Source organism: Artemia franciscana, chromosome 18 (assembly GCF_032884065.1).
Source record: "Artemia franciscana chromosome 18, ASM3288406v1, whole genome shotgun sequence".
NCBI classification, from domain to species: domain Eukaryota; kingdom Metazoa; phylum Arthropoda; class Branchiopoda; order Anostraca; family Artemiidae; genus Artemia; species Artemia franciscana.
The window spans coordinates 10,219,033-10,244,529 of record NC_088880.1 but is presented as its reverse complement, the minus strand read 5'-3'; the positions used below and the strand labels follow the sequence as shown (position 1 = coordinate 10,244,529).

The window sequence follows — 25,497 nt, the reverse complement described above, 5'->3', positions numbered from 1 at the left end:
TGTGAACTGAGACCACTCTTTAAAATGGCAGCGATTACCTTTCAGAAGAGCTCTTATTGAACCGTCTAAGACCGTCCGTTCTATGTAATACCGATTCAAAAAACAACAAGTACAGAAACAAGACTCATCACTTCTACCAATGTAACAAGACGAGTTTTCCTCGTTTTAAAGGGGGGGGGGGGTAGATTAAAGTTTATGGTTGAATGTTAACAGCTAGGATTTTTCCATTGTGCACTTTTATTTTCTATTAGTAAATAGAAATTGCTTTGTGGTAGCACAACAGATAGATACTTCGCTTGGCAACAAAGGATCCAGGGTACAATTACATGAGCCACAAGGTTGGCCAGCAGACTTGTAACCCTCCCCCTTGAAAAAAAATAGCAACTGAAACGTCAATATGACTCCCTAAACGTCAAAATAGTTGCTAAACGTTGCTGAAAAATAGCAACTGAAACGTCAATATGACACCCTAAACGTCAAAATATTTGCTAAACGTTGCATAACGTTGCTAAAAAATAGTAACTGAAACGTCAATATGACTCCCTAAATGTCACTGATGACTCGGGTGGATCTTTATCCCATTTAAAATTAGAAATTACAATTATTATTAAAGAATTATTATTAAAGAAGACTGAACAATATTTTACACTTTTGAATCAGTGTCAAATAAAAAAAAAAAAAAAAAAACTAATTAGTTTCTTTGAGATATATTTACTTTTCGACTAATTTCAAGTCAGGATTGAATCTTAAGTGGATTAAAAAATACAGCTATATTTAAGGCCACGCGGCACCTTAGAACTCATTAGCAAGTTTGCGCCTTACTGTCTTCTTCGACTGACCGCTTCAAAGACAAAGGGTCTATAAGTAAATCCTCCCAGGGAATTAGCAATCATCAAGAGCTATTGAGAATCCTTGGTTTGACTACAAAATTTGTCAAATTTTTAAAGCGGGTAGCACCACACAAACTCCTAAAGCTGACAAATTGCTCTAATGATACTGAGAAGATTTTTCAGGTTTTTCTAGAAGGTATGCTAGAGCAGTTTTTAGGGGACTGCCCTTCCCTGAACTTTAAAAGACAATTCTGGGCCGTTTAATCGAAATAACAGAATGCGCATTTTTGGTGATGTAAGTTTCATGAGAATTCAAAATCTCTATCTCCGGCACAAAATAAGATACTAAATTTTTTTCTGATATATCCAAGAAAATAGATGTCAGCTTTTAGTTGTCTGTCCTTTAAGTTATGGCAAGACAGCCCGATCCATTCTAAATTGCTTAGCTACACGAATTAAATAAGTTTATAATGGATGAGTCAGAGTGATCCTTTGAGGAGCGCTCTATCAGACCATAAATATAGATGGGTTTAAAGCAAAAGATTAAAAATATTTGCATATTAGATTTTGAAATTTCAGAATTTTATGAACTTTAGTTTCATGAAATTTCAAAATTTCATAAACTTTAGTTTCATGAAATTTCAAAAATATTTACATATTAGATTTTATAAAATTTCGAAAAAAAAGGATTATGTTCAATGAGCAAGTATTAAAGGAATAAAATAGTAAAGAAATAATATTTACCTCACTATTATCAAGACCTTCAAACATTGTGTCTGATTCAAAGTACGAGCGAATAAACTCTTTTAGCTTTTGGCTTTTTGCTTCATCCCCGCTGCTGTAACATCCTCTAAAAGATGGCTCCGAACATCTGAAAGAGAAGGAAACTTACAGAGTTATACTTGGAATAGAAGAAAAAGAAGAATAAACAAACTTGAAGCTGGAAATGGAGTCAAAACACTGAACATATTCACCTTAATTACAATCTGCTTAGAAAGTCAAAACCAATTATGTTTAAATCTTGATACATGTGGCTTTTTGTCACCTCCTTCCAAAGGACGAACTTGAATTAACACAAAAAAATATCACTGATTTTACTCTAGACATACATCTCTAGACTAGACATACATTGAGCTTTTTTTTCAAAACAAATGCAAAAAAGTAAACATTTTCTTTAACTAATGTCAAAAACGTATGCATGAATTCCAGTGAATTTACAAGCTCAAGCTTGTATATTTAATAACTATTATGCACTAGCCTGCTTCATACTGGGGAGTACTAAAAAAAAAGCAAAAAAAAAAAAAAGCCATATTTAGAATCACCCAACCCAAAGTTCTCTTAGCATCTGTATGCAATTCTGGAAGTAATACAGTTTACCTGGGATATGGATATCTTGCTTTACTTCGTGCTTGCTTTACTATAGTCGATTAAATTCCAGTTTAGCAAGGTCAAAAATCCGCTGATTTTTGAATTAAAACGGAACAGTTGTGGGCATCAGTCAGGTTCTCACCCTGTTGAGGTTCTTTCAGGTTATTCATGCTCGGTTCTTCCATTATAATGGAAATTTTCCATTATAATGGAAATTTTTTATAATAGAAAACGGAATTTTCCATTACCATGGAAAATTCATTATAATGTTTAGAGAATTTAGAGAATCCATTTAAAATGGAGAACCCAAGAATTTAAAATTGGCATAGGACCATTAAATTACCTGGATTAATCTCAACTTCTCAATCTTCTTCTCATCATCATGCCAGGTTTTAAGGCATTTAAAATGAATTCACATAAACAGAGAAAGCGTTTATTTCTAATATATAAAAATCAAACTATTTAAACAAAATTAATTTTATCTTCACTTTTTTGAAATGAAGGAAAACCGTATGTTTTAAGTTTTTTTTGAAAAAAAATTAAAATGATTTCTGCATCTAAAGAAAAAAAATTCGTTGTATAACATCAACTGACAAAAATAATAAACATTTTGTCATTTTGTAAAAATATTTTTTTGTAAAAATAATGACATTTTGACATTCATTGATTATGACATTTTGACATTCTTATGACACATTATGACATTTTTTGACATTTAATGGAATTTTGTATTTATTTACCTGCATTTTTGCAGGTAAATAAATATACTAGTACTATACTTTAAATATACGATTTAAACAAAATTAATTTTATCTTCACTTTTTTGAAATGAAGGAAAAACCGTATGTTTTAAGTTTTTTTGAAAAAAAAATTAAAATGATTTCTGCATCTAAAGAAAAAAAATCGATGTATAACATCAACTAACAAAAATAATAAACATTTTGTCATTTTGTAAAAAATATTTTTTTGTAAAAATAATGACATTTTGACATTCATTGATTATGACATTCTGACATTCTTATGACACATTATGACATTTAATGGAATTTTGTATTTATTTACCTGCATTTTTGCAGGTAAATAAATATACTAGTACTATACTTTAAATATACTATTTAAACAAAATTAATTTTATCTTCACTTTTTTGAAATGAAGGAAAAACCGTATGTTTTAAGTTTTTTTTGAAAAAAAATTAAAATGATTTCTGCATCTAAAGAAAAAAAATTCGTTGTATAACATCAACTAACAAAAATAATAAAAAGATGATTTAAGCTCACAAATATTACAATAAAGAAAACAATCTGGCAAAACAAGAAAACAAGCACTGAGCTTATCGTTGGAGGGGAAAGAAAGTCGTCTATTAAGAGACACTTTTAGTCCTCACGAGCACAGAATTCACTTTCGACTAATTTGTGACCATACACATGGTCATGTAATACCACATTTCGAGGTGGCAATTCCTATGTCACTTATGGACAATTCGATTAAGTAAGATAATATTGTTAAGTGGTTAAATTAGAAACAAAATAGTTGGAGGCCATAGAAAGTTCTTATTCAAGTAGGTTATTTGGCAAGGTTAAAGTTTGTAAATGCAAATACTGCTTACACAATAGGAATCGTATTTTTTTTTAAGAGGCAGAGAACTAAAAATCAAGGTTAATTTTTTTGTCAACATTTACACAAGTATAGTAGCCTAGATTTGCCATGTATGCAATCTTCTAAGCCATAAAAATAAGGATAAGGTAGAGATAGCAGCTGGTTGCTACTTACCCTTTCCTAGATATAGTTTAGCTCACGGATTCAGTGGTATCAATTCAAAAAAGCTAGGGGGGGTCTGGGGCAAACATATATTTTTCGAAATCTAGGAGGGAGGGGGAGCAAAAATGCAGGTAAATAAATACAAAATTCCATTAAATGTCAAGAAATGTCATAATGTGTCATAAGAATGTCAAAATGTCATAATCAATGAATGTCAAAATGTCATAGGGAAGGGTGAACACACTGCTGAATACTCTTTCTATACTCTATCTAAATATAATAACCATTTCGCTCGCAAATATAGTTAATGACTAAAGTTAATACTGTCTCTAAAATATGAGCCCTACAAAAAGTTATGGAAGGTGTACGAGTTGCTTTCCAGAGGAATTGTCAAAGGATAGTCTATATATTATGTTTATCATTAATGTATATTTGTCATATCCTTCCGTATTATTAAACTGTCTTCTTGATTACTAGTACCAATTGTGGCATTTATTTGTAGGTGCATTATAATTCCAGATTATCCCATTGATACTAATCGTGTTTGTAGTTTAAAATAACGAAATGAAGTTCAATGAATATTGTATAATGAAATGAATGCAATGAAATGAATATTTACCATTGAAAAGGTTCAACTTGGACAAATTACTCTAAGCAGCACTTGATTTTGCTGAATAGATTTTTATAAATGAATTAAATAATTTTTTTAACAAAGTAAGGAGCGACATTAAAACTTAAACGGACAGAAATTATTCCGTATATGAGAGGGGCTGTCCCCTCCTCAACGCCGCGATCTTTACGCTAAAGTTTTTTATTGCTTTAAAAAGTAAAGTTGTGAGAAATAGTCAAACTGTAGCGTAAAGAGCGGGGCGTTGAGGAGGGAACAGCACTTTTTATATATGGAATAATTTCTGTACGTTTTAAGTTTTAATGTCGCTCCTTATTTTCAGTTAAAAAAACTTGTTTTTTATATTCAATATCTTAACGTTTTTGAATTAATGGAGGCTTCAATTTTGGCTCACCGTACATAAGTAATAAAAACAAAATTTACATATTAATTTTGCTTTTTTTGGCTAAACGGCTTTCTCAAAGTTTTGATCGGACGGTTTTGAGAAAAAAGGGACGAGGGAGGGGGCCTAGTTGCCTTCCAATTTTTTGGTTACTTAAAACAGCCACTAGAAATTTTAATTTTATTTACAAACGTTTTTATTAGTAATAAATATACGTAGCTTATAAATTAACTTACGTAACCAACTTCTATATTCGTATATTTTTATTAGGTATATGAGGGGGTTTGCCTCTTCGTCAATTACCTCTCTTTACACGAAAGTTCGAATTTTGTTCCCATTCTTTAAGAATGACCCCTGAATCACAAAGGTCGTTTAATTAGAATAAATAATTAGTAAAAATACTTTAGCGTAAAGAGCATGGTATTAAAGAGAAGACGAACTCTCTCATATACGTAATAATTTCTGTTTGTTTTAAATTTCAATGCTGCTCGTTACTTTCAGTAGGAGAAACTTGTTTTTCAATTTAATTTCTCTTTTTTTTTCAAATAATGCTGGAAAATCCAGGGAAAAAGAGAATGGAAATTCTCTTCCCCCATGATAAATTCCTCCTGGAAAGATCCTCACACGTAACCTCCTCCCCCGATCCCTTCCACCACCAGAAAAAAATCCTCTCTGAAAACGCCTGTATACTTCCCAATAGTCAATACTATATGTAAACAATGGGCAAAGTTCATAACTTGCAGCCCTTCCCTCGGGGACTGTGGGGGATTAAATCGTCCTTAGAGACATAGTTATTAGAATTTTCGACTATGTTAAACCAAATGGCTATTTCATAATTTTGATCTCGTAAATTTGGGAAAAAAATAAGCGTGGGAGGGGGCCTCATTGCCCTCCAATTTTTTGGTCACTCAAAAAAGGCCCTATAACTTTTAATTTTCGTTAGAATGAGCACTCTCCGGACATTCTAGGACCACTGGGTCGATACGATCACCCCTGGGGAAAAAAAAAACAACAACAAATAAACAAGCATCCGTGATGTTTCTTTTGGCGAAACACACAAAATTGCACATTTTTGCAGATAGGAGCTTGAAACCTCTACAGTAGGGATCTCTGATACGCTGAGTCTGATGGTGTTATTTTCATTAAGATATTATGACTTTTAGAAGATATTTCCCCATTTTTTTTGAAAATAAGGCAAATTTTCTTAGGCTCGTAACTTTTGATGAATAAGACTAAACTTGATGAAACTTATACATTTAAAATCAGCAGAAAAATTCAATCCTTTTGGCGTATCTATTGGCATTAAAATTCTGTTTTTTAGAGTTTCGATTACTATTGAGCCGGGTCACTCCCACTGTTTGATAAGTAAGAATTTTGGATTAGAAATATTACTTAAATTGAGTTGTTCTTAACTAAATTATGACGCTAAGAACGTTCAGAAATATCAGTAAGTCTTATAAGAAAATTTGTCAAAAATTAAAGTTTTTTTTTAATAGGGTCAAGTAATACTGTTAAACGAATAATGATTGTAATAAATTAATGATTCTGAAAGAGAGTACAGAATTTCTAAGAGATAGCTTTAGGTACGGCTTTGAACACCGGTATATCAAACAGCGGCCTGTACAAAGAATGTGATACAATCCCAGTATCTACAGCTACAATGAAAGTAAAAATTTGCCAAAACGCCAAAAAACAATGCCAAAAATTTGGCTTTCAGCAATAATTATGGGGCCAACGGACACGCATGAATGAGGTGAGAAGAGGTCACAAGAGAGGGCTTAAATGAAATATTCATGGGAAGGAGTAAGGATTCAGCTCTAGACAGGCAGGGGTGGCAGAGGGAAGCTCCGAGGGCTAAGGGAAATAGAGGGAAGCTCCGATGGTACAAAGAACTGCTGGTAATAGTTGCATTAGTTCAAGATGAAAAGCAAAAAAAATCGCATATTTAAGTAAAACTTCGTAATTCTATCAGCATCACTTGGTGTTAATGGGTTTGACACACCTGTGATGCGTGAGTTTAAGATACTAAGCTACAAATTGAAGCAAATATTTTCCTGCAGTATCCTCCCCGGTTCGCAAAAACCACTCACTAACACTTGGCTGAAAATGTCAATTTTACGTAAGATAGTGTAATGGAAGGGATCCTGAATATTAAAAGGATTCAGGGATCGGGGTTAAAGAGATCTTAAAGATTTCATGCCAAACGACTATTCTAATTTTGCAAAAAATAAGAGGGGAAAAGAGTTTATATCGTCTGGCTAAAGGTCTAAAAGCTTACCAAAAAACAAGAATGGCAAAAATACAATAAAAATAGGCTACAAATTCCACCACAAAGGATGGTCAGCTTATTTAATGAGCTTTTTTAAAATAGCTTTTTTAATAACTACTTGAAGAAGTAGCCTATTTTGAAAGCGACAATGTTTTCCCTTAGATTAAAAAAAAAAGTTTGAAAAAGCAACCATTTCTGTGCAAAGCTCTTGAAAAGATCATGAAAGCTCTTGTCAGACCAGCCCAGGACTGAATCATAAATCACTTTTTTCATGTATACATTTTTGACCTTTTTTACTTTAGTTAAAGTTAAAGCTTTTTACTTTAACTTTAGTAAAAGTTTTAGCTTACTCTCGGAGGGCTTTATAGAGAAGTGTCAGTTGGGCCAGTTCAGCATTTTCTCTTGCTTTTGTTCTGTTGAGCAAAAAATTTATAACTTCTTCTTTATCTTCAGATGAAAGATCGCCCTTTGAATGAACAATAAAAGCCAAGTCGCTCATCTGAACCAATATTCCACTTCTTCTAGACTGACCATTCACTAAAAATAAAATAAAATTCAAATACGAAAAAATTCTAGGATTAGAATACAAAGCATCCACACAAGGTTGGAAAGCCCCATTTGAATGGCATGAGAGGATGAAGCCTCACTTACAAAATAAGAGAAACTCGTCAAAATAAATGCAAATTTGGGTATCTGGGCACATTCGCAAATCGTATCTTTAAATTCGTATCTAAATTCATTTATTGATTCATAAACAAACTATGTGTTGGCCCAAATTAAATTATCATACGCCTTTAATAATTTAAGAGTACAACATAATGATATTGACTAAACTTAATTGAAAAAAAAGTTTTCTGATGGGAGTAAAGAGGGAAGATTTTAAAACGAATAGAAGATTTTTGCTTTGAAGTCTATGCAACACCTGTCTGTCATATTGGTTTAAATAAACTGACTCGTCATATTTCCCTGAATTTACAGAATTCTGAAATACTAGCGCTTTACTGAAAACTCAAAATCCACACAACAAAGCACAATTAGGAGCAGAAAATAAGTACTGTGCAAAAAATAATAGGATATTTATTAATTTTTCAATAGTCTTTCGACGGCCATGAAATCAATATACTTTGGTGGATAACCTAAATTGTCACAAAACCTCAAATATGATCCGTAAAAACCTTTCGAGGGGTTTCAGCCTTTTTGGTCGAAATTCTTGTAAATTTCTTTTCTTAATACATTTTTACTCTTAAGATACCTATTACTAATTCTGATTGAGCTTGAAACGGCAATTTTTCTAGCTAGACGTTTTTTTTAAATGATTTTTAAAATTTTCGGTTACTATCGGTCGCGGTTTGCTCTTTACTAGGTCGCTAAAGATGCTAACAGCGGTAGCCTTACAAAGGAGGGATTAAAAACCTCTGGTTATTGTTTTTCAACCATACAGGTCTGTATGGTAACCTTTACGTGCTTCCCAGCATTTTTACTCCAGAAAAGGGTACTCAAATGTCATTTTTGGTGGCACGTGGCAATTTATGATAGAGTTGTCGAGACAAATATACAAAGAGCACATAGGCATGTTCATGATATTCACAGGTATAATCGCAGGGTCTTCATAAAAAAAGGTTTTATAATATCATATCTTAATACAGTTATCAAGATGAACTTATAAAGAGGACATAGGTATGCTTATCTACACAATTAGCCATTGAACATCTTTCTAAGATGTTACGATAGACTTCTAATTCTGGTAGTCAGCACACACTTTATGAGACTAAGGGATGGAAGGGAAAGTATATAAGAGGGGAGAGGTATTGTAAAACTCCAGTTTCAGGTTTTTTATCATGAAGATTATGACGGTGCCTTTTTCTAACTTTCTATCGTTCTCCCACAGTTACAGGACAGAAAACTACCATTTTTGGTGCCATATGGTACTTAATGACGGTGTTATCAAGGCAAATATATAAAATTCACATAAATATATAAATTATTTCTTAAATCACACTTTAAACCCAACCTATCCAACTATCTGTTCTGGCTGTACTCCAATTAGCCATGGCTCTCAAGTTTCTCTTCACTTCCACAAAGTTGATTTTTGAATTTAAATCAATTTGGTTGAAGTAATGAAAACCTTGGCTAATTAAAGTAAAGCCAAAACAGATAGTCTCAGTGAGAGGCAAAGCTGGCACAACCTTTTTCAGAATTGTGTAAAGATGATTGATTTTACTTGTTGAAATGGAAGTAATGAATCAACTTGATGGAAGGGATGAAAAATTTGAGAGCCATGGCTGATTGGAATAAAGCCAAAAAAGATAGTCTGCGTAAGAAAGAAAGATGGCATAATTTTTTTCAGAACTGTAAAAAATGATTCATTTTACTTGTTGATACATAGTCTATCATCCATCCTAGGACAAAATTAAATTAGATGGCCATGGAATAAGGGTAATTCAAATAGTGTGTCAGTTCTGCGAGTCATCTAATGTTGCAATATCCTGTCAGTTCTGTTAGCTAGCAGACGACTATGAAAACTATTGGGGGGGCTGAAAGGGGAGAATATAGAAGTGTGCGATTGTAAGCCTCAGGCTTTGAGCTTTCAACCATGGATATTATGTTAGTACCCTTTTCATTCTTCTCAGCCTTTTTTCCTCCGGAAATGGCACTTGAAGTGCACTTTCTGAGTGCCATATAGCACTTAAAAAAAAACAACAAAATATTATGCATCTCTAAGCCCATTTTGGTTACATATTAAGAGTGAATACGATATTTTCTCAAATGAAGCTTTAAAAGTACTGCTGCCGTTCGGAATGTCTCATTTGTGTGCCACAGGATTTTCTGCATTTACTGAAATGAAATTAAATATCGTGTTCGTTTGGTTTTAGAAAAGGAGCATATAAATTTTTTGTACTATTAATTTTTTTGTTTGCTTTATTTATAAAATAGAAGGAAGCCGCAATACGATTTTTTTTTTTTTTTTTTTTTTTTTTTAAAGAAAACAGTGGTAAAATAAAGTTTTAAAACCACTGAGCTAGGGTTGTGATTTTGTTTTCGTATTTGTTGTCACCATTCCGTTTGTTTTCTCTTTTTATTAATGATACTGTTGAGTTTTTAGGAATAGAAACGTGCCAAGGTTGAAATTTATTTCGCTTGAACTGATTTGTCTGTTATTTACTGATGGTACAAACAGCTGACAATACTGGTTCTAAATTTGGAAAATATACTAGATATTTTAGATAGTTATCTGGATATTTTTTTGGGGGAGGGGGGGGGTTGAGACGTTGATGATGGGAAGTGCCGAATGGGTTTTTCGATTTTTGTTTTGTCTTTCACCTTCCATAAGTTTATTTACATATGGCTCAGTGGTGTGATTATATACCTAAACACACTTTGCTTCAGGTTTTGTTATAAACCCTTTCTTATTAAAAAAAGTATAAAATTAGCTTTAAATTTGGATAAATCCGCTATAGGAGTTTTTGGGAAAGATGATAAGGAAAAATAAGTATTGTTATAAAGAGAGGTAAATGTAAAAGTAAAGGATGCGGCACTAGTCCCTTAGGGTACGAACTGGTTGTGCTTGTTTCCGTCTCAAGACCCCTCAGCCAGGAAATACAATGGGGGGATGGGGCCAGACATCCTATGCTTTCGCACACCTTTCCTGTTTAGCTTCCCAAGATTTCTCCAGGTACCCATTTAGAGCTACGAGATGATTCATCTTCCATAAAGGGAGATGAATGACTTAAATGATCTTATTCATTTGGGTTGTAAGTTTTCAAGTTCAGGAAGGTTCACTGACCAAATCCAACTAACGAATTGTAAAGCTCAGAAGTCTTCACAGGTGTTATAGAGTAGCCTCTTTAGGCATCTAGGAACAACAGACTGATATTAAACTGCACAAAATGTTTGTTTTGACAAAAATAAGAACTGTTTTAAAGCTTGAGGATTTGAAAAAGGGTAAATAATAGAAAGAATGGATTAAAGACATTTCACCTAGCTAAGCGGAAAATACAAATTGTTTGGTGTTAAAGGGCGAACTAGGTTTTGCTTTCATTGAGAATAAAAAACTGGTTAGAGTGATAAGATACTAGAAAAGGGCTATTAGATAACCAAACAATAGATGCCGCTTATCTGGAGCTACTGCACGATAAAAGCCAAAGCTCATGGGCTTTACAGGTGCGATCAATTTGAAATAGCTTTGGGTTATCAGGTGTTTGGGATTAAGGGATAGAAATACTTGACTTGACTTGATTTATTGATTAAAAAAAAAAAAAAACAATACATACACTTATTCCCGCACTGCCAACATTCCAGAGCCTATAAACGGCTAATACGGGGATTTGAGAAATCATTTGATAAAAATATCACAAAATAATCATCAAACAAAAATATTCTTTTTCTAATATCATTAAGCAGAAAAGCAAAACAGGACAACAAACAAACAAAAAATAAACAACAAAAAACGTAGGAATTTTTTTTTGTCTACTCAATAGGACAGTTTAATATTTTTTTTCATAACGGGATTAGCGAAATCAATTCTTCTATATATTTGGGCAATATAAGAGTATTCCACATACGAAAGGAAATAAATCACTTCACAAGATTACCGCATATGCCTTGTTCACAAAATATCAAACGGAAAAACTAAACAAATAACTTTTATCTACTCAATAAGATATTTTTTAAAGTTTTTTCGGAACGAACTTAGCGAAATTGATTCCTTTGATTTGCAGTAGAAATTGATTCTACACCAACATGCGTAATGATAGTGCACCTCTATGGCTGTGACGCATTTCTGATATGAGTAAATTATTCTTAGATTTGATCGGTTTTAATGATATTCTTAAACCGTTTGAAACATACTAAGCTGTCTTAGTCCGAGTGGTGCTAAAGAATTAATACAGGAGTAAACCAAACTTGCAACTTGGACTATAGATATTTTAGAAACGTTCAGAATTTTGCCAGGCGGAATGAATCACTTGTGGAGTGCTTATATGAAAATAGAGATTTTATTGCCCGATTTAGTATTACTTGGATTTTACGTGCATTATAATTAAACGAAATAGACCAAAGAACGCATCCGTACTTTAAATATGAAGAAGAGAGAGGATAATATAAAGTTGTAAGCGCTTCATGAGGAATAAATTGTTTTGGTTTATTTAGGATACCTGTCCCCTGGGAAATTTTGATGGAAAGTGCCATCACATGATCTTTCCATATAATCATTTCATAAGTAATCGTTCCCAGATAATTGAAATTGATTAGCCTTTCAATTACTATATTTCCAAATGAAAGTATCTTATTTGTTTCAAAATGTTGTTGATTTGAAAATATCATATATTCTGTTTTCGAAATATTTAATGATAGATGATTTATTCTCAAATAACTAGACAATTGAGCTAAAAAGGTCTCCATAATAGGAAACAAACCATCTACCGTATATGACGTAAATAACATTATTGTATCATCAGGATATCTTATTAGTATACAATTAGTTATAAATTCTTTCATGCCCGAATCATACATTAAGAAAAGTAGTGGCCAAAGGATTGAACCTTGTCGAACCTCGCTTTCTATTTTTCTTTCTAATGATGTTGATGATCGGACAACTAGTCTGCATCCTATCTTTCAAATGCAAATTTAACCATTTTACCATCCAAACCGGAATATGCATTTTATTCATTATGGCACTTGGTATCTACCAAGTGGCATATAGCGATCGCAAATTCTGTCGCTCGGTCGGTCTGTCCTGGTTTTGTTAGCTTAGACACTTCCAGGTAAGCTAGGACGATGAAATTCGGCATTCGTATCAGGAACTAGACCAGATTAATTTAGAAATTGTTGTTTCCCCGATTCGATCATCTGGGAGGGAGTGGTGCAACGGTAAATCGGAAAATTAGAAAAAATGAGGTATTTTTCACTTACGAACGGGTGATCGGATCCTAATGAAATTTGATGTTTGGAAGGATATAATGTCTCAGAGCTCTTATTTTAAATCCTGTCCAGATCCGGTGACATTGGGGGAGTTGGGGGGGGCCTAAAATCTTGAAAAATGCTTAGAGTCGAAGGATGGGGATGAAATTTGGTGGGAAGAATAAGAACATGTCCAAGATACGTGATTGACATAACCGGAAAGGATCTGCTCTCTTTGGGAGAGTTGGGGGGAGGTTAATTCTGAAAAATTAGAAAAAATGAGGTATTTTTAACTTACGAAGGAGTGATTGGATCTTAGTGAAATTTGATGTTTGGAAGGATATCGTATCTCAAAGCTCTTATTTTAAATCCTGACCGGATTCGGTGACATTAGGGGAGTTGGGCGGAGCCTAAAATCTTGGAAAACGCTTAGAGTGAAGGGATCGGGATGAAACTTGGCGGGAAAAATAAGCACAAGTCCTAGATACGTGATTGACATAACCGGAACGGATCCGCTCTCTTTGGGGGAGTGAGGGTGGGAGGGTTAATTTTGAAAAATTGAAAAAAGTGAGGTATTTTTAACTTACGAAGGAGTGATTGGATCTTAATGAAATTTCATATTGAGAAGGACCTCGTAACTCAGATATCTTTATTTAAATCCCGACTGCATCAAGTGTCAATGGGGAGAGGGGGGAACCGAAAATCTTAGAAAACGCTTAAAGCGGAGAGATCAGGATGAAACTTGGTGGGAAGAATAAGCACAAGGCCAAGATACGTGACTGACATAACCAGACCAGATCCACTCTCTTTGGTGGAGTTGGGGGGGGGAAGGGAGTAATTTGGAAAAATTTAAAAAATAAGATATTTGTAACTTACGAATCAGAGACCAGATCTTAATGAAATTTGATATTTAGAAGGATCTTGTGCTTTATAACTCTCATTTTAAATCCCGACAAGATCCGGTGACATTGGGGAGAGTTGGAGGGGGAAACCGGAATTCTTGGAAAACGTGAAAATCGAGGTATCTTACGAATGGGAGGTTGGATCATAATGAAATTTGATATATAGAAGAATCTTATGTCTCAGATGCTCCATTTTGAATTCGAATCTGATCTGGGGACACAGAGGGTTGGATGGGGAAAACAAAAATCTTGGAAAACGCTTAGAGTGGCGAGATAATGATGAAACTTGATGGGAAGAATAAGCACAAGTTATAGATGCGTGATTGACATAATTGGAATAGATCAGTTCTTTATGGGGGAGCTGGGGGTTGTTAAATTGGAAAAATTAGAAAAATTGAGGTATTTTTAACTTAAGAACGGGTGACTGGACCTTAATGAAATCTGACATTTAAAAGGAACTCATGTCTCAGAGCTCTTATTTCAAATCCCGACAAGATCTATTGACATTGGAAGGAGTTGGATGGGGAAACCGGAAATCTTGGAAAACGCTTAGAGTGGAGAGATCGGGATGAAACTTGGTGGGTAGAAAAAGCAAATGTCTTAGATACGTGATAGACGTAACCGGACTGGATCCGCTCTCTCTGGGGAAGTTAGGGGGTGGAGTTCAGTGCTTTGGCGAGTTTGGTGCTACTGGACGTGCTAGGACGATGAAAATCGGTAGGCATGCCAGGAAGCCGCACAAATTGACTTGATAAGGTTGTTTTCCCCGATTCGACTATCTGGGGGGGCTGAAGGGAGAGGAAAAATTAGAAAATTTTTAATATTTTTAACTTACGAGTGGGTGATCGGATCTAAATGAATATTAATATTTAGAAGGGCCTCGCGACTCAGAGCTTTTATTTTAAATCCCGACCGACATTAAGCTTCTAATTTTCCTTTTAAATTAATCTATTGATTCTTAGGATTTTGCTAGAGCTCATACCATATCAGCTCTTGGCTCTTCCGACCTCGTCACAAGTGTCATATGAGCTCTAAGCTTTTGTTTTTATTATTAATGAATGCTTCGTGATTAACAGTATTAAAAACTTTTGAAAGATCCACAAAATTGCCGACGTCATGGACCCAAAATCCAAACACTCCTTAATGTTTATAATAAAATGATATACAAAATATGTAGTGGAATCACCTTTACGAACAGACGCTTAATTTCCATTTTCATTTATAAATTCTGTTTTATGCAACTTTATGCAAAATTAAATCTTTTATGCAACACCTTTTCAAATGGTTTAGAGAATACCGGTAAGACTGAAATTGGCCTGTAGTTATTAATTTGGTATTTATCTCCATTCTAATGTATAGGCTTTATCTGAATTTTTTTTTCAGTTGTTTGGAAACAACACATTTCTTAAAAGAAATGTTTAGCAAAAAAAGAAAAGCATAAAGAATAACCGGGAAAATTAAATTTAATGCTCTTTTTGGTATTCTATCAACTCCCGGGGATTCAGAGAGACCAAGCGATATAAAATACTTTTTCTAACTCAGACATTTGTATCATACCATCCTGAGTGACAACTGAGTCAACTGTATCAAGTACGTTAATGTTTTCAGTTGTTATTATTATTATTTTTATTATTAATAAAAATATGATTTTTAATATTATTAAATATTAAAAAAAAGTATTATTATTAATTTGCCGAGATATACTTGAACCAACATCTTAAAAATAAGGACAAAATCCATTAGAAATATCGGCATCCTCCTTTAACAAAGCCCCATCCGGAGGGGTATTAACATTTGGAATTTCATCTTTGAGGTGTTTCTTATAAGGTGAAAGTATTCCATTTCTTATTTTCCATGTTGCTTGTATATTATTCTTATTTAATTCAAAAACAGAATAATAATAATTTCTTTTTAGTTCTCGTTTCTTTTTATTCACAGTAGCTCGAAATTCCTTATAAAGTTTATCATTTTCAATGAAAGGGAATTTTATTTTCTTTACGTAAAAGCTATTTCTCAATTTTATCATATTTTTTTATCTCAGCTGTGAACCAAAGTGGTTTCAAACAGAGGGGTTTTCTAGAATCCTTTGGTTTGACCATACAACGTAAATCCATGCTTTGAAGAATTTTATCCATAAATAAGGAATATGCACTTGCCACGTCACATGTTCCACATACCTCTTCCCAATCTATCTTTGAAAGAAAAATTTTTAGTTTCTCACAATTTTTAGTAAAAAAAAAAAAAGAAAAACATTTCCCCGAGGGTTGTGGCTGGTTACCAAAATAGGACTGAAGATAGGAAACGCAGTGGAAGTTGCATAGGAAATTTTAAAAGACCAAAGATTCAGACACGTCAGTGTAAAGTTCCAGCTACGACATCCCTTGCAGTTTACCAGTAATGGAAGGAGGTCTGCGGTTATGATATTTATCTTAGAGCATGTTCAAATCATAGATGTTTTCGAAAATGTGTCGTTAGAAGTACGTTTTCCTTCCGCTCTTATATTATTAAGCATCCTTAAGTAAAGATTACTTAGACAAGAGAAATAATTTCTGTGTAAATAAAATAGTGCTCCTACAAAATAAAAGTCCTGAAGTTGAGACTCATACTCTTGAGTGTTCTTAAGTAAAGACTAATATCCATAGTAGGATATTATGGATAATATCCTAATATCCATAGGTAGAGACCAAAGAATGTCCTTCTTTTAAACCTCTTGGCAGGTAGAAAATAGAAGTATTTATAAAACGAAGTGATAGGATAATTTCACAAAAATGGGTGGATGTGAAATATTGAGATTTCATAAAGAGTGCTACCCAATTTGACACAGTCTATGCAAGTTCGAATAGATCCAAAAGCTTTTAATCTATAAAACCAAAAAACCTTTACCCTTGCTCATTGTTATAAGCTGATATAAATCAGTAAGTACTCGATTTAAATAAAGTATGATTTGGTATAAATTAGGAGGAATAATTACCTTTCTCCCATTCCAATTGTTTAAGAGTTTTCTTGGCAAAGCTTGACAACCATCCAACAGATGAGGCTGCACGAACAATGGGAAAAGTTACAGATGAACTTGGCTGCGACTGCTTTTTCGCTTTTTGCTTCTCCCAGACCAACGCAATGGTAAGTATAGGACACTTGAAAGAGGAAAAATGAAAGGTCATAAAAGATATAAATAGCATATATATATATATATATATATATATATATATATATATATATATATATATATATATATATATATATATATATATATATATATATATATACTAGCTGTTGGGGTGGCGCTTCGCGCCACCCCAACACCTAGTTGGTGGGGCGCTTCGCGCCCCCCCCAAGCCCCCCCGCGCGCGTAAGTCGTTACGCGCCATTGTAGCTGTGTCCCTGTGTCCCACCTGTGAATAGAGATAGATATAAATATATATTTTTAACTACGTAAAACATGCGAATATACAACATTCTTCGCTGTCCCGTTGTCTGTGCATATAAATAGCATTTATATTCCCTGTGTCCCGGTCGTCATTTGTGTCCTGGTGTCCCAGTTTGTATTTTCTCTTTGAGTGTCCCGGTCGTCATTTATATTCACTGTGTCCCAGTGTCCCGGTCGTCATTTGTGTCCCGGTGTCCCGGTCTGTAATTTCTATTCAAACAATCCCTGTGTCTCAGTCGTCAATTATATATCCCGCCTGTGCCCCCGGCGTCCCCGTTGTAGTTGTGTCCCTGCGTCCCGGTCGTCATTTATATTCCCGGTCGTGATTTGTGTCCGGGTGTCCCAGTCTGTAATTTTTCTTTGAGGTTCCTGGTCGTCATTTATATTCCCTCTGTGTCGGTCGTCATTTGTGTCCGGGTCTGTAATTTATCTTTGAGTGTTTTTTCTTTTTAGTTTTTTTTAGTTTTTTACATTTTTTCAGTTTTTTTTTCTTCTTTATTTTTCAGCGTCACTATGAAGTACATATCGCCGAACCTTTGTTTTTTAACTTAAATCTGGTAGGCATTGATGACCTTATCCAAGTCAAAATCCCAAACCCAATCATCATCGCTATCATTTTCAGTTTTGATATGTTTTGACTCTCACTTTCCAGGTGGATTTTCATCTAACTGCGCGGTTTTGCGTTCTTTAGCCGCAAGCCTGTTTTCTTGCTGTTCTTGTGATTCCTCGGCACGCTTTCTTTTCTTACTTTCTCTATCAGCTGCAAGCCTGTTTTCTTGCTGTTCTTGTGATTCCTCGGCACGCTTTCTTTTCTTACTTTCTCTATCAGCAGCAAGTTTTTTGGCATAGACTCTTTGAGAAGCTTCCTCGGCTGTTGCCATTGTAGGTTCTTCAGTCATTTTACAATTAAATATTTTTCCGTGAACGCATGTCTTAAATACCATTAATGACGTCACCGTCATAGCAAAAATGACGACAACTAACTTCATGACGTCAGTCGACACAGAAACATGACGTCACCTGACAGACAGACACACAGACAGACAACTTATTTTTATATATATAGATATATATGGAAAGGTTGAGCAGATCGGTCAGTCCCGCACTTTCAGACTTTTTTTTCTCGTCAAAAGAAGCCTTGGAGGCTAACATGAAGGAGTCTCTGAAGATCGGTTTTAAACGCTTTCGCATTGATGTTTTTCAAACATTATCACGCCGTTGTTTGAAATGCGACCATGTAGGAGTCAAGGTCTGTTCTCAGTACGCAGGCTCCGACCATAAAAGTACAAAAGAGCAGCCATGCATCGAGGTCTGTTCTCAGTGCGCAGGCTCCGACCATAAAAGTACAAAAGAGCAGCCATGCATGCAGAAGAAAAGATGTGTTGTATGCTAAGCTTCGGGTCACTCATCTTATTCAGTCTCCTGTCCCGAAAATCGGAAATTGACTGCTGAACAGTACAAATCTAACAGCTTTCAATCAATATTGATGGTTTTCTTTCCGCTATGTCATGGAATATTAACGGTGGCATTCTTGATAAACTACCAGTCCTGGAGAAGTTATGGGAATTCTTTAGTGTCATCTGTATTCAGGAGCCCTTTTTGATGGATCTGAATTCTCAGCTTTTATGCCCTTCCTCTAACGTAACACTGCATCTCTCCCCTGCAAGAAGATTTAAAGCTAAAGTAAGGTCAAGCGGTGGTTTAGCCGTCCTGAGAACTTGTCAATCAGAATTGTTTGAAATGTGATTGCTACCTTGCTGTGACGGTTGATAACTTGGTATTAGTCAATCTTCCAACCAATTACAGGGACAAAGCTTCTGAAAGAAAATTTGCTATCGCTTGCAGAAAGGTGGCCAAACTGTTAAAAAAGAACGAGAAGATGAACAGAAAGTGTATACTTATCGGAGACTTTAACTGTGATCTACTTGAGAATTCATGTGCTAGAGCTGAAACGTTTCTATCTATTCTACCAACCGGTTACTCGATTGTACCGAAAGACCAAAATTATTCGAGGATCCAAAATTATACTTCTGGAAGCACTTCTAATCTTGACCGTGTAGTCTTTCTCCATCCTCCCAATGCAGATCTTATTGTTAAAGTCGGTTTGGGAGGTGAATCTAGTGACCATATCCCTTTGTTCCTGTTTGATCCCCGTCCGAGATACTTCCTCTTCTGAATTTGTCAAAAGGAAATCGAAATTTTCACGTGTTAAATCTTGGGACAAGACTGATAAGTGTATCTCCTAAGAGGAGTGTGACTTTATGCTAGATAAAATCCGAATTCTGTTTCAACTGCTCCAAGGGCAACCTGGGATGGATGAGTCTGACATTCGTATTGAACTGAACTTTTATTGTGTGCAGATCACCCACGCTCTAAAAAATCCCAAGAAATTCACTGTCCCAGTGAGAACGTATACATCTGGAACCGAAAAATTTGGATGGTCCAGTAACGAGAGCCTCAAATCCACTTGTCAGTCTTCGAAATTTTGGTTACGTCTATTGTAATAAACCTAGAAACGGAGTTGTAAATACTTTACAGTTATTTACTAAGTGGCGCTTTCAGAGGGAGATCAAAGCTCACCGAGTTGGCCAAAATGTTGCAATTGCGATATCGATCCAAATGACCCTAATAAGTTACGGAAAACTCGTTCGGCAAATAATAAAACTCGGGAAAGTAAAATTACCATTAGTGAGAACCAGTGGCATTCATATTTCAAAAGTCAGTTCACCGAACCCGATATTAACAATCTCAAAAATTTTTAAACAGAATTAAATAATCGCTTACGTACTCCTGGACCGGGTATCTCTGTGGTAAGTTCTAATGAATTACGTGATGTTATACGAAAGCTTAACAAAAGACACTCTATGGGTTATGATGGTATATGCGCTCTTCATTTACAAAATGGGTCTGACAAGCTTATTTGTCATCTTTCTTTGTTGTACCAAATGATTTTTTTGCTGTGGTGCAGTTCCTGATTCTTTTTGTGTTGGTCTCATTTCATCGATTCTCAAGAAAGGGAAGGATCCCTCTGAATGCTCATCGTATCGACCTATAACTGTTTCAAGCGTTTTTGCGAAGGTGTTTGAATTACTTACAATTAATAACCTACGTTCTTTCTGTTACATGCCTCTTCACCAGTTTGGCTTCCAGCCTAAGCTTGGTTGCTTCCATGCTCTGAAATGTGTGTGCAATTTGTTGATCGATGGAGATAAATCCACTGGTACTTAGCGCTTGGGGCATACGATGTTAGCAAAGCATTTGATTCGTTGTTGCACCCCCAAGCAATGAATGAGCTTTTGAACCGTGGTGTATCGCTAGACTTAGTTAGACCTCTTCTGTACATGTACCGTTATATGAAAGCAAAATACGTATACCTGGAAGCAATTTGCTGACTGATGATATATCAATTCATATCGGGGTTAAGCAGGGTACGGTTACTTCTCCCACGGTTTATAATAATGCAACGCTTCCAGCTCAGTGCCAACTTTCTTCGCGCTGTATATATAAAGGTACTGATCTGTCGATATTATGTTATGCAGACGACATTTTTAATATTAGTAGGACTACCAGTGGTATATCCTCGATCAGCAATATATATATATATATATATATATATATATATATATATATATATATATATATATATATATATATATATATATATATATATATATATATATATATAAAGATCTGAATGGTACAGAAGTAAAGCCTTGTGTTACGTTGAATTATCTTGACCTTCCTGTTGAAAAAAATCTGAAGAAAACTAAGCTATTGATGCTAGAAAGTATGGAAACTAAAAATCCGTCAGGCATATGGCACATTTGTTTGTTCTAAGTTTCATTGGAATATAGCTTGTCTGACCCGTGTGCTAAGTTAGCTGAGCTGAATGTACACACGTCCAATAAGCAAACCGGCAATGAATGGCAAAATGTTTTTGACGTGGAATTAGTTTTGTTTGTATTTTAGGATGGATTTACGATATGTTGTTTCTTTCTTTTTTTCAATGTACTCCCTCACTTCATTATTTTGTATGACGGGTTATAAATAAATACATAGATACATACATATCAACAAACAAAAGATAACATTGGAGATTTTTCTTTTCGACCCGTGTACTTTCATCTGAGAGGACGCGGGTACGAATCCCAGTGTACCCAATTATTTAGTTTCGGACGAGGGTCAGTGGCGTAACTCTGCAACCTTAGCCAGAGTCGACCCAGATCTAAATGAGTACCTGGAGAAATCTAGGAAAGGTAAACAGAAAGGGTGTGCGAAAGGACAGGATGGTTAGCCCCCAAACCCCATTGCACTTCCTGGCTGAAGGGCCAAGAAACGGAGATCAGCACCGCCGGTAGGGACGGTAAAGTCTAATGCCGTATCCTTTACCTTTTTTTTTTACCTTTACTAGTTCTAACTCCGATAAATTTTCCATACTCATTGCATTCAGTTTATCATAGCTAAACTTACAAAAAAAAACATATGGTACACACGAGTGAATACCAGCGAATATTCAACACCAATATCAACAAAGATAACATTGGACATTTTTCTTTTCAATCCTTGTACCAGTTTCAGATTCGATAAATTTTCCATATTCAGTTTTATCATAGCCAAATTTACGAAAATATACACATGATAAACCAGAGTGAATATCAGCGAATGTCCAACACCTATAGAACCAAACACAAGATTACGCTGGAATTCTTTTCAACCCTTGTACCAGTTTCAGCTCCGATATATTTTCCATATTCGCTGTATTCAGTTTTTTCATAGCTGAATATATGAAGAAACATACGTTAAACACGAGTGAACATCAGCAAGTATCCAACACCAATATCACCAAACACAAGATAACGCTGGAGATTTTTCTTTCCGACACTAGTACCTGTTTCCACTCTGATAAATTTTCCATCCTCGTTGCATTCAGTTTTATCATAGCTAAATTTACAAAAAAACCATATGGTAAACACGAGTGAATATCAGCGAATGTTCAACAAAAATATCAGCAAAGATAACATTGAAAATTTGTCTTTTCAACCCCTCTACCAGTTTTAGGTCCGATAAATTTTCATAATTCGCTGTATTCAGTTTTTTCATAGCTGAATAAACGAAAAAACATATGTTAAACACGAATGAATATCAGTGAATATCCAACACCAATATCACCAAACACAAGATAATGCTGGAGGTTTTTCTTTTCAACACTAGTACCAGTTGCCACTCTGATAAATTTTCCATTCTCGTTGCATTCAGTTTTATCAAAGCTAAATTTACGAAAAAACATATAATTAACACGAGTGAACATCAGCAAATATCCGTCAGAATAATACAAATTAATATCCATGTCAAAAATAAATAAATACCTTTTTTGATAATTCCAAAAGCTGAGACGGCCCTTTATAACACTTTATATTGCATGTGGAATACCCCTGTGATTCAAACGAAATCCAATCTGGAAAACGAGTTGCAAGATGACAAAGTAACGTAGCAATCGTCTCTTCAGTAACGTCCATTTTATTGACCAATTCGGCAATGGGTAGTGCCACCTCATGACGTCGACAGGATATGGCACCCAAAGAGTGGTTGCATTTACAGGAAGGGAAGGCTTCATTTACTAGGGTTTTAAGTGCAATGGCGTCTACTGCATTAGTATAGGTGAATCGCCGCAATTCATTTAAATCTGACGACTAAAAGAATAAAATTTGTTTAAACGAGTAGAGTAAAGCACTCTAATTGTTTATTTTTCGTGATGCAGTGTTCCCAGATATGCTTAGTTATAATCCAAATATGGCTTGTATCTGAAATTAAGGAATAGGAATAAACTATAAAACCCTGAATAATATTATAGAGCTTAAAATTGCTTCAAAATCAAAATACTTCAAAACTCAAGCTTATACACTTTAAAATTACCTCAAAATCAAAATAAAAAATTACTACAAAATTCACAACTCTGACATATACAGTTTAAAATTACTTCGAAATAAAAATAATAATCACAGAATTCCAACTTGTACAATTTTAATTACTATTATACGAATCAATTTTCCCGAATACAGAAGGAAGATGGAAATGGCAATATATAATTTTTTAATTATTACTACACAACATAGAGCTAGTAATTAGAAATTTCATCTGGTTTTATCTCTACACATTTTTTAAGTTCTTTTTGATTAACTGCAATTTTTCACGGCGTATATCTACTAAATATAAAACTGAGGCCAACCTTAATATCCATGCATGAAAAGGTAAACTAAATCTATTTATCACCTTTTTCCCGTTATCCTACTTTGAAGTTTCCGTTTTATGTGAATGTGTAGCTTTCTCCCAATAATTTTTGGTCCTCTGCTTCTTTTTTTAGACAGACATGGCATAAAACTGAATGCGTAAATACGCAGCTCTCTCTCGAAACAGTTCTTTCACTCAAACTCTTTTATTTATTTGCGGTATTTGCTGTGTTCGGTTTTACAGTATTGATCCAGAGTTCATGGTGTGAAAACCTCTTTTTGGACTTAACCTATTACTAATAATTGGTAAAGGATTATAGTTTCTTACTGACATACAGCCAGTATTTTGATAATAATTAATTCAGTGACCAAAATGATTATAATTTGAATAAGCGGATTATTTTACTATTTGAGTGAGAATTCCCTTGGGATTATTTTGTAGTTTTTCTTATTTTCATGATCACTGACCTATTTTATCAGAGTAAAATCAATTATTGAATGTGTAATGGAAGAACTGGTTTATTCGCCAATGCTGAACTATGTGCAAAGTAATATAATGAATGGTATTGATAATGACATGATTAATAAATATGGAATAGACCTTTTTGCTGATATAAATGAAGTGAAGGATGCAAAAGCCAAACTTTGGGAGATGTGTGCTCCCAATGAGGATTGAACGGTAAGAAAGGGTTCTAATGCTATTTCCAGCCACTTTAGTGACAATATTTCGCTCCTAATAGCTAGAGGTAGGAGTGGCGACCCTGTACCAACTTTCGTGATTAAGCTTCCCACCGAAGTACCATGCCTTCCAGCACCTGCTTATTATTCGCTATTTGTCAAAATTAACCAACTGCATCAGACTGTCGTTGGTATGTCTTCAGCCCTCGATAACTACCAGCTTGAATATCCAAAACTCGCCCTGCCTGTTTCAAGTGCTGATACCCATGCAACCATAGCTGTTTCGATTGTACCTACTGACCTTTCTGATCCTCTGAAACGGAAAACAGTTATTCATATGATTAATGGTCATGGATTAGTACTCAGTGCTAGGCCACTAAAAGAAAAATGGTATATAGACATTGTGAAATCAGCTAGTGAGGATTTTTGTGCTTCTCTGCATGAAAAAATGACTTGTACTGCTACTAAAGTACTTTCTAAGCGGTTTTTTTGGGAATAATAGGAGGTGTACCAACCGGAGGAGACAGTGATATACTCTCTATTCAAAATAGCATAAAAAATGCAAAGAGACTTGGCTCATCCGTAAAACTCAAGTTCGAAGACACTTGTTTTCACTCAATTTTTTTTTATAGGAAGGAGTGAAGCTTGGCAAATAATTCTTTCGGGTCTACCAATACAAAGAACTGCCAAAATGCTGTTTTAAATATCACTCAGACAACCACTTTTAACACGCTTGTCCGGTTGATGCTCCCAAATGTGCCCGTCGTGCTGGAGCACACATTTCTACGAAATATAAACCATACATCCCCCCCCAGATGTGCTAACTGCGATAAAAATCACCCATCTTACAGCTTAGTTTGTCCTGTTACGCAAGAGAAACTAAAAAAGGACCCTAATCCACATCACTGACTTTTCAGTTTTCTGTGAAATCCTACAATATTAATGGAGCTAAAGACAAAGACTTTTTCGTTGATGAATTTATTCAGCCAGTACGATTTATTTTGTTTGCAAGAGCATTTTTGACCTCAGCTAGCCTTAATTTTCTGCATCGAAGTCCAAACCACATAGCATTTTTGACCTCTGCCAGGGTAACTGGTGGCCGTCTATCAGGGTGTCTGGAATGCATCTT

The 25,497-nt window shown here is 34.8% G+C and overlaps 1 protein-coding gene across 1 annotated transcript in view; it reads right to left on the bottom strand.

Moving 5' to 3' along the window:
• The window catches only part of LOC136038589 (ATP-dependent DNA helicase Q4-like), a 102,885-nt gene that overhangs the window by 3,823 nt on the left and 73,565 nt on the right, over window positions 1–25,497 (bottom strand). The window contains exons 11-14 of the mRNA XM_065721784.1: window positions 22,830–23,153; window positions 17,008–17,170; window positions 7,587–7,773; window positions 1,575–1,701 (exon numbers count right to left, since the gene is read on the bottom strand). Coding sequence (XP_065577856.1) covers window positions 1,575–1,701; window positions 7,587–7,773; window positions 17,008–17,170; window positions 22,830–23,153 — 801 coding nt within the window. The remainder of the gene's footprint in view (window positions 1–1,574; window positions 1,702–7,586; window positions 7,774–17,007; window positions 17,171–22,829; window positions 23,154–25,497) is intronic.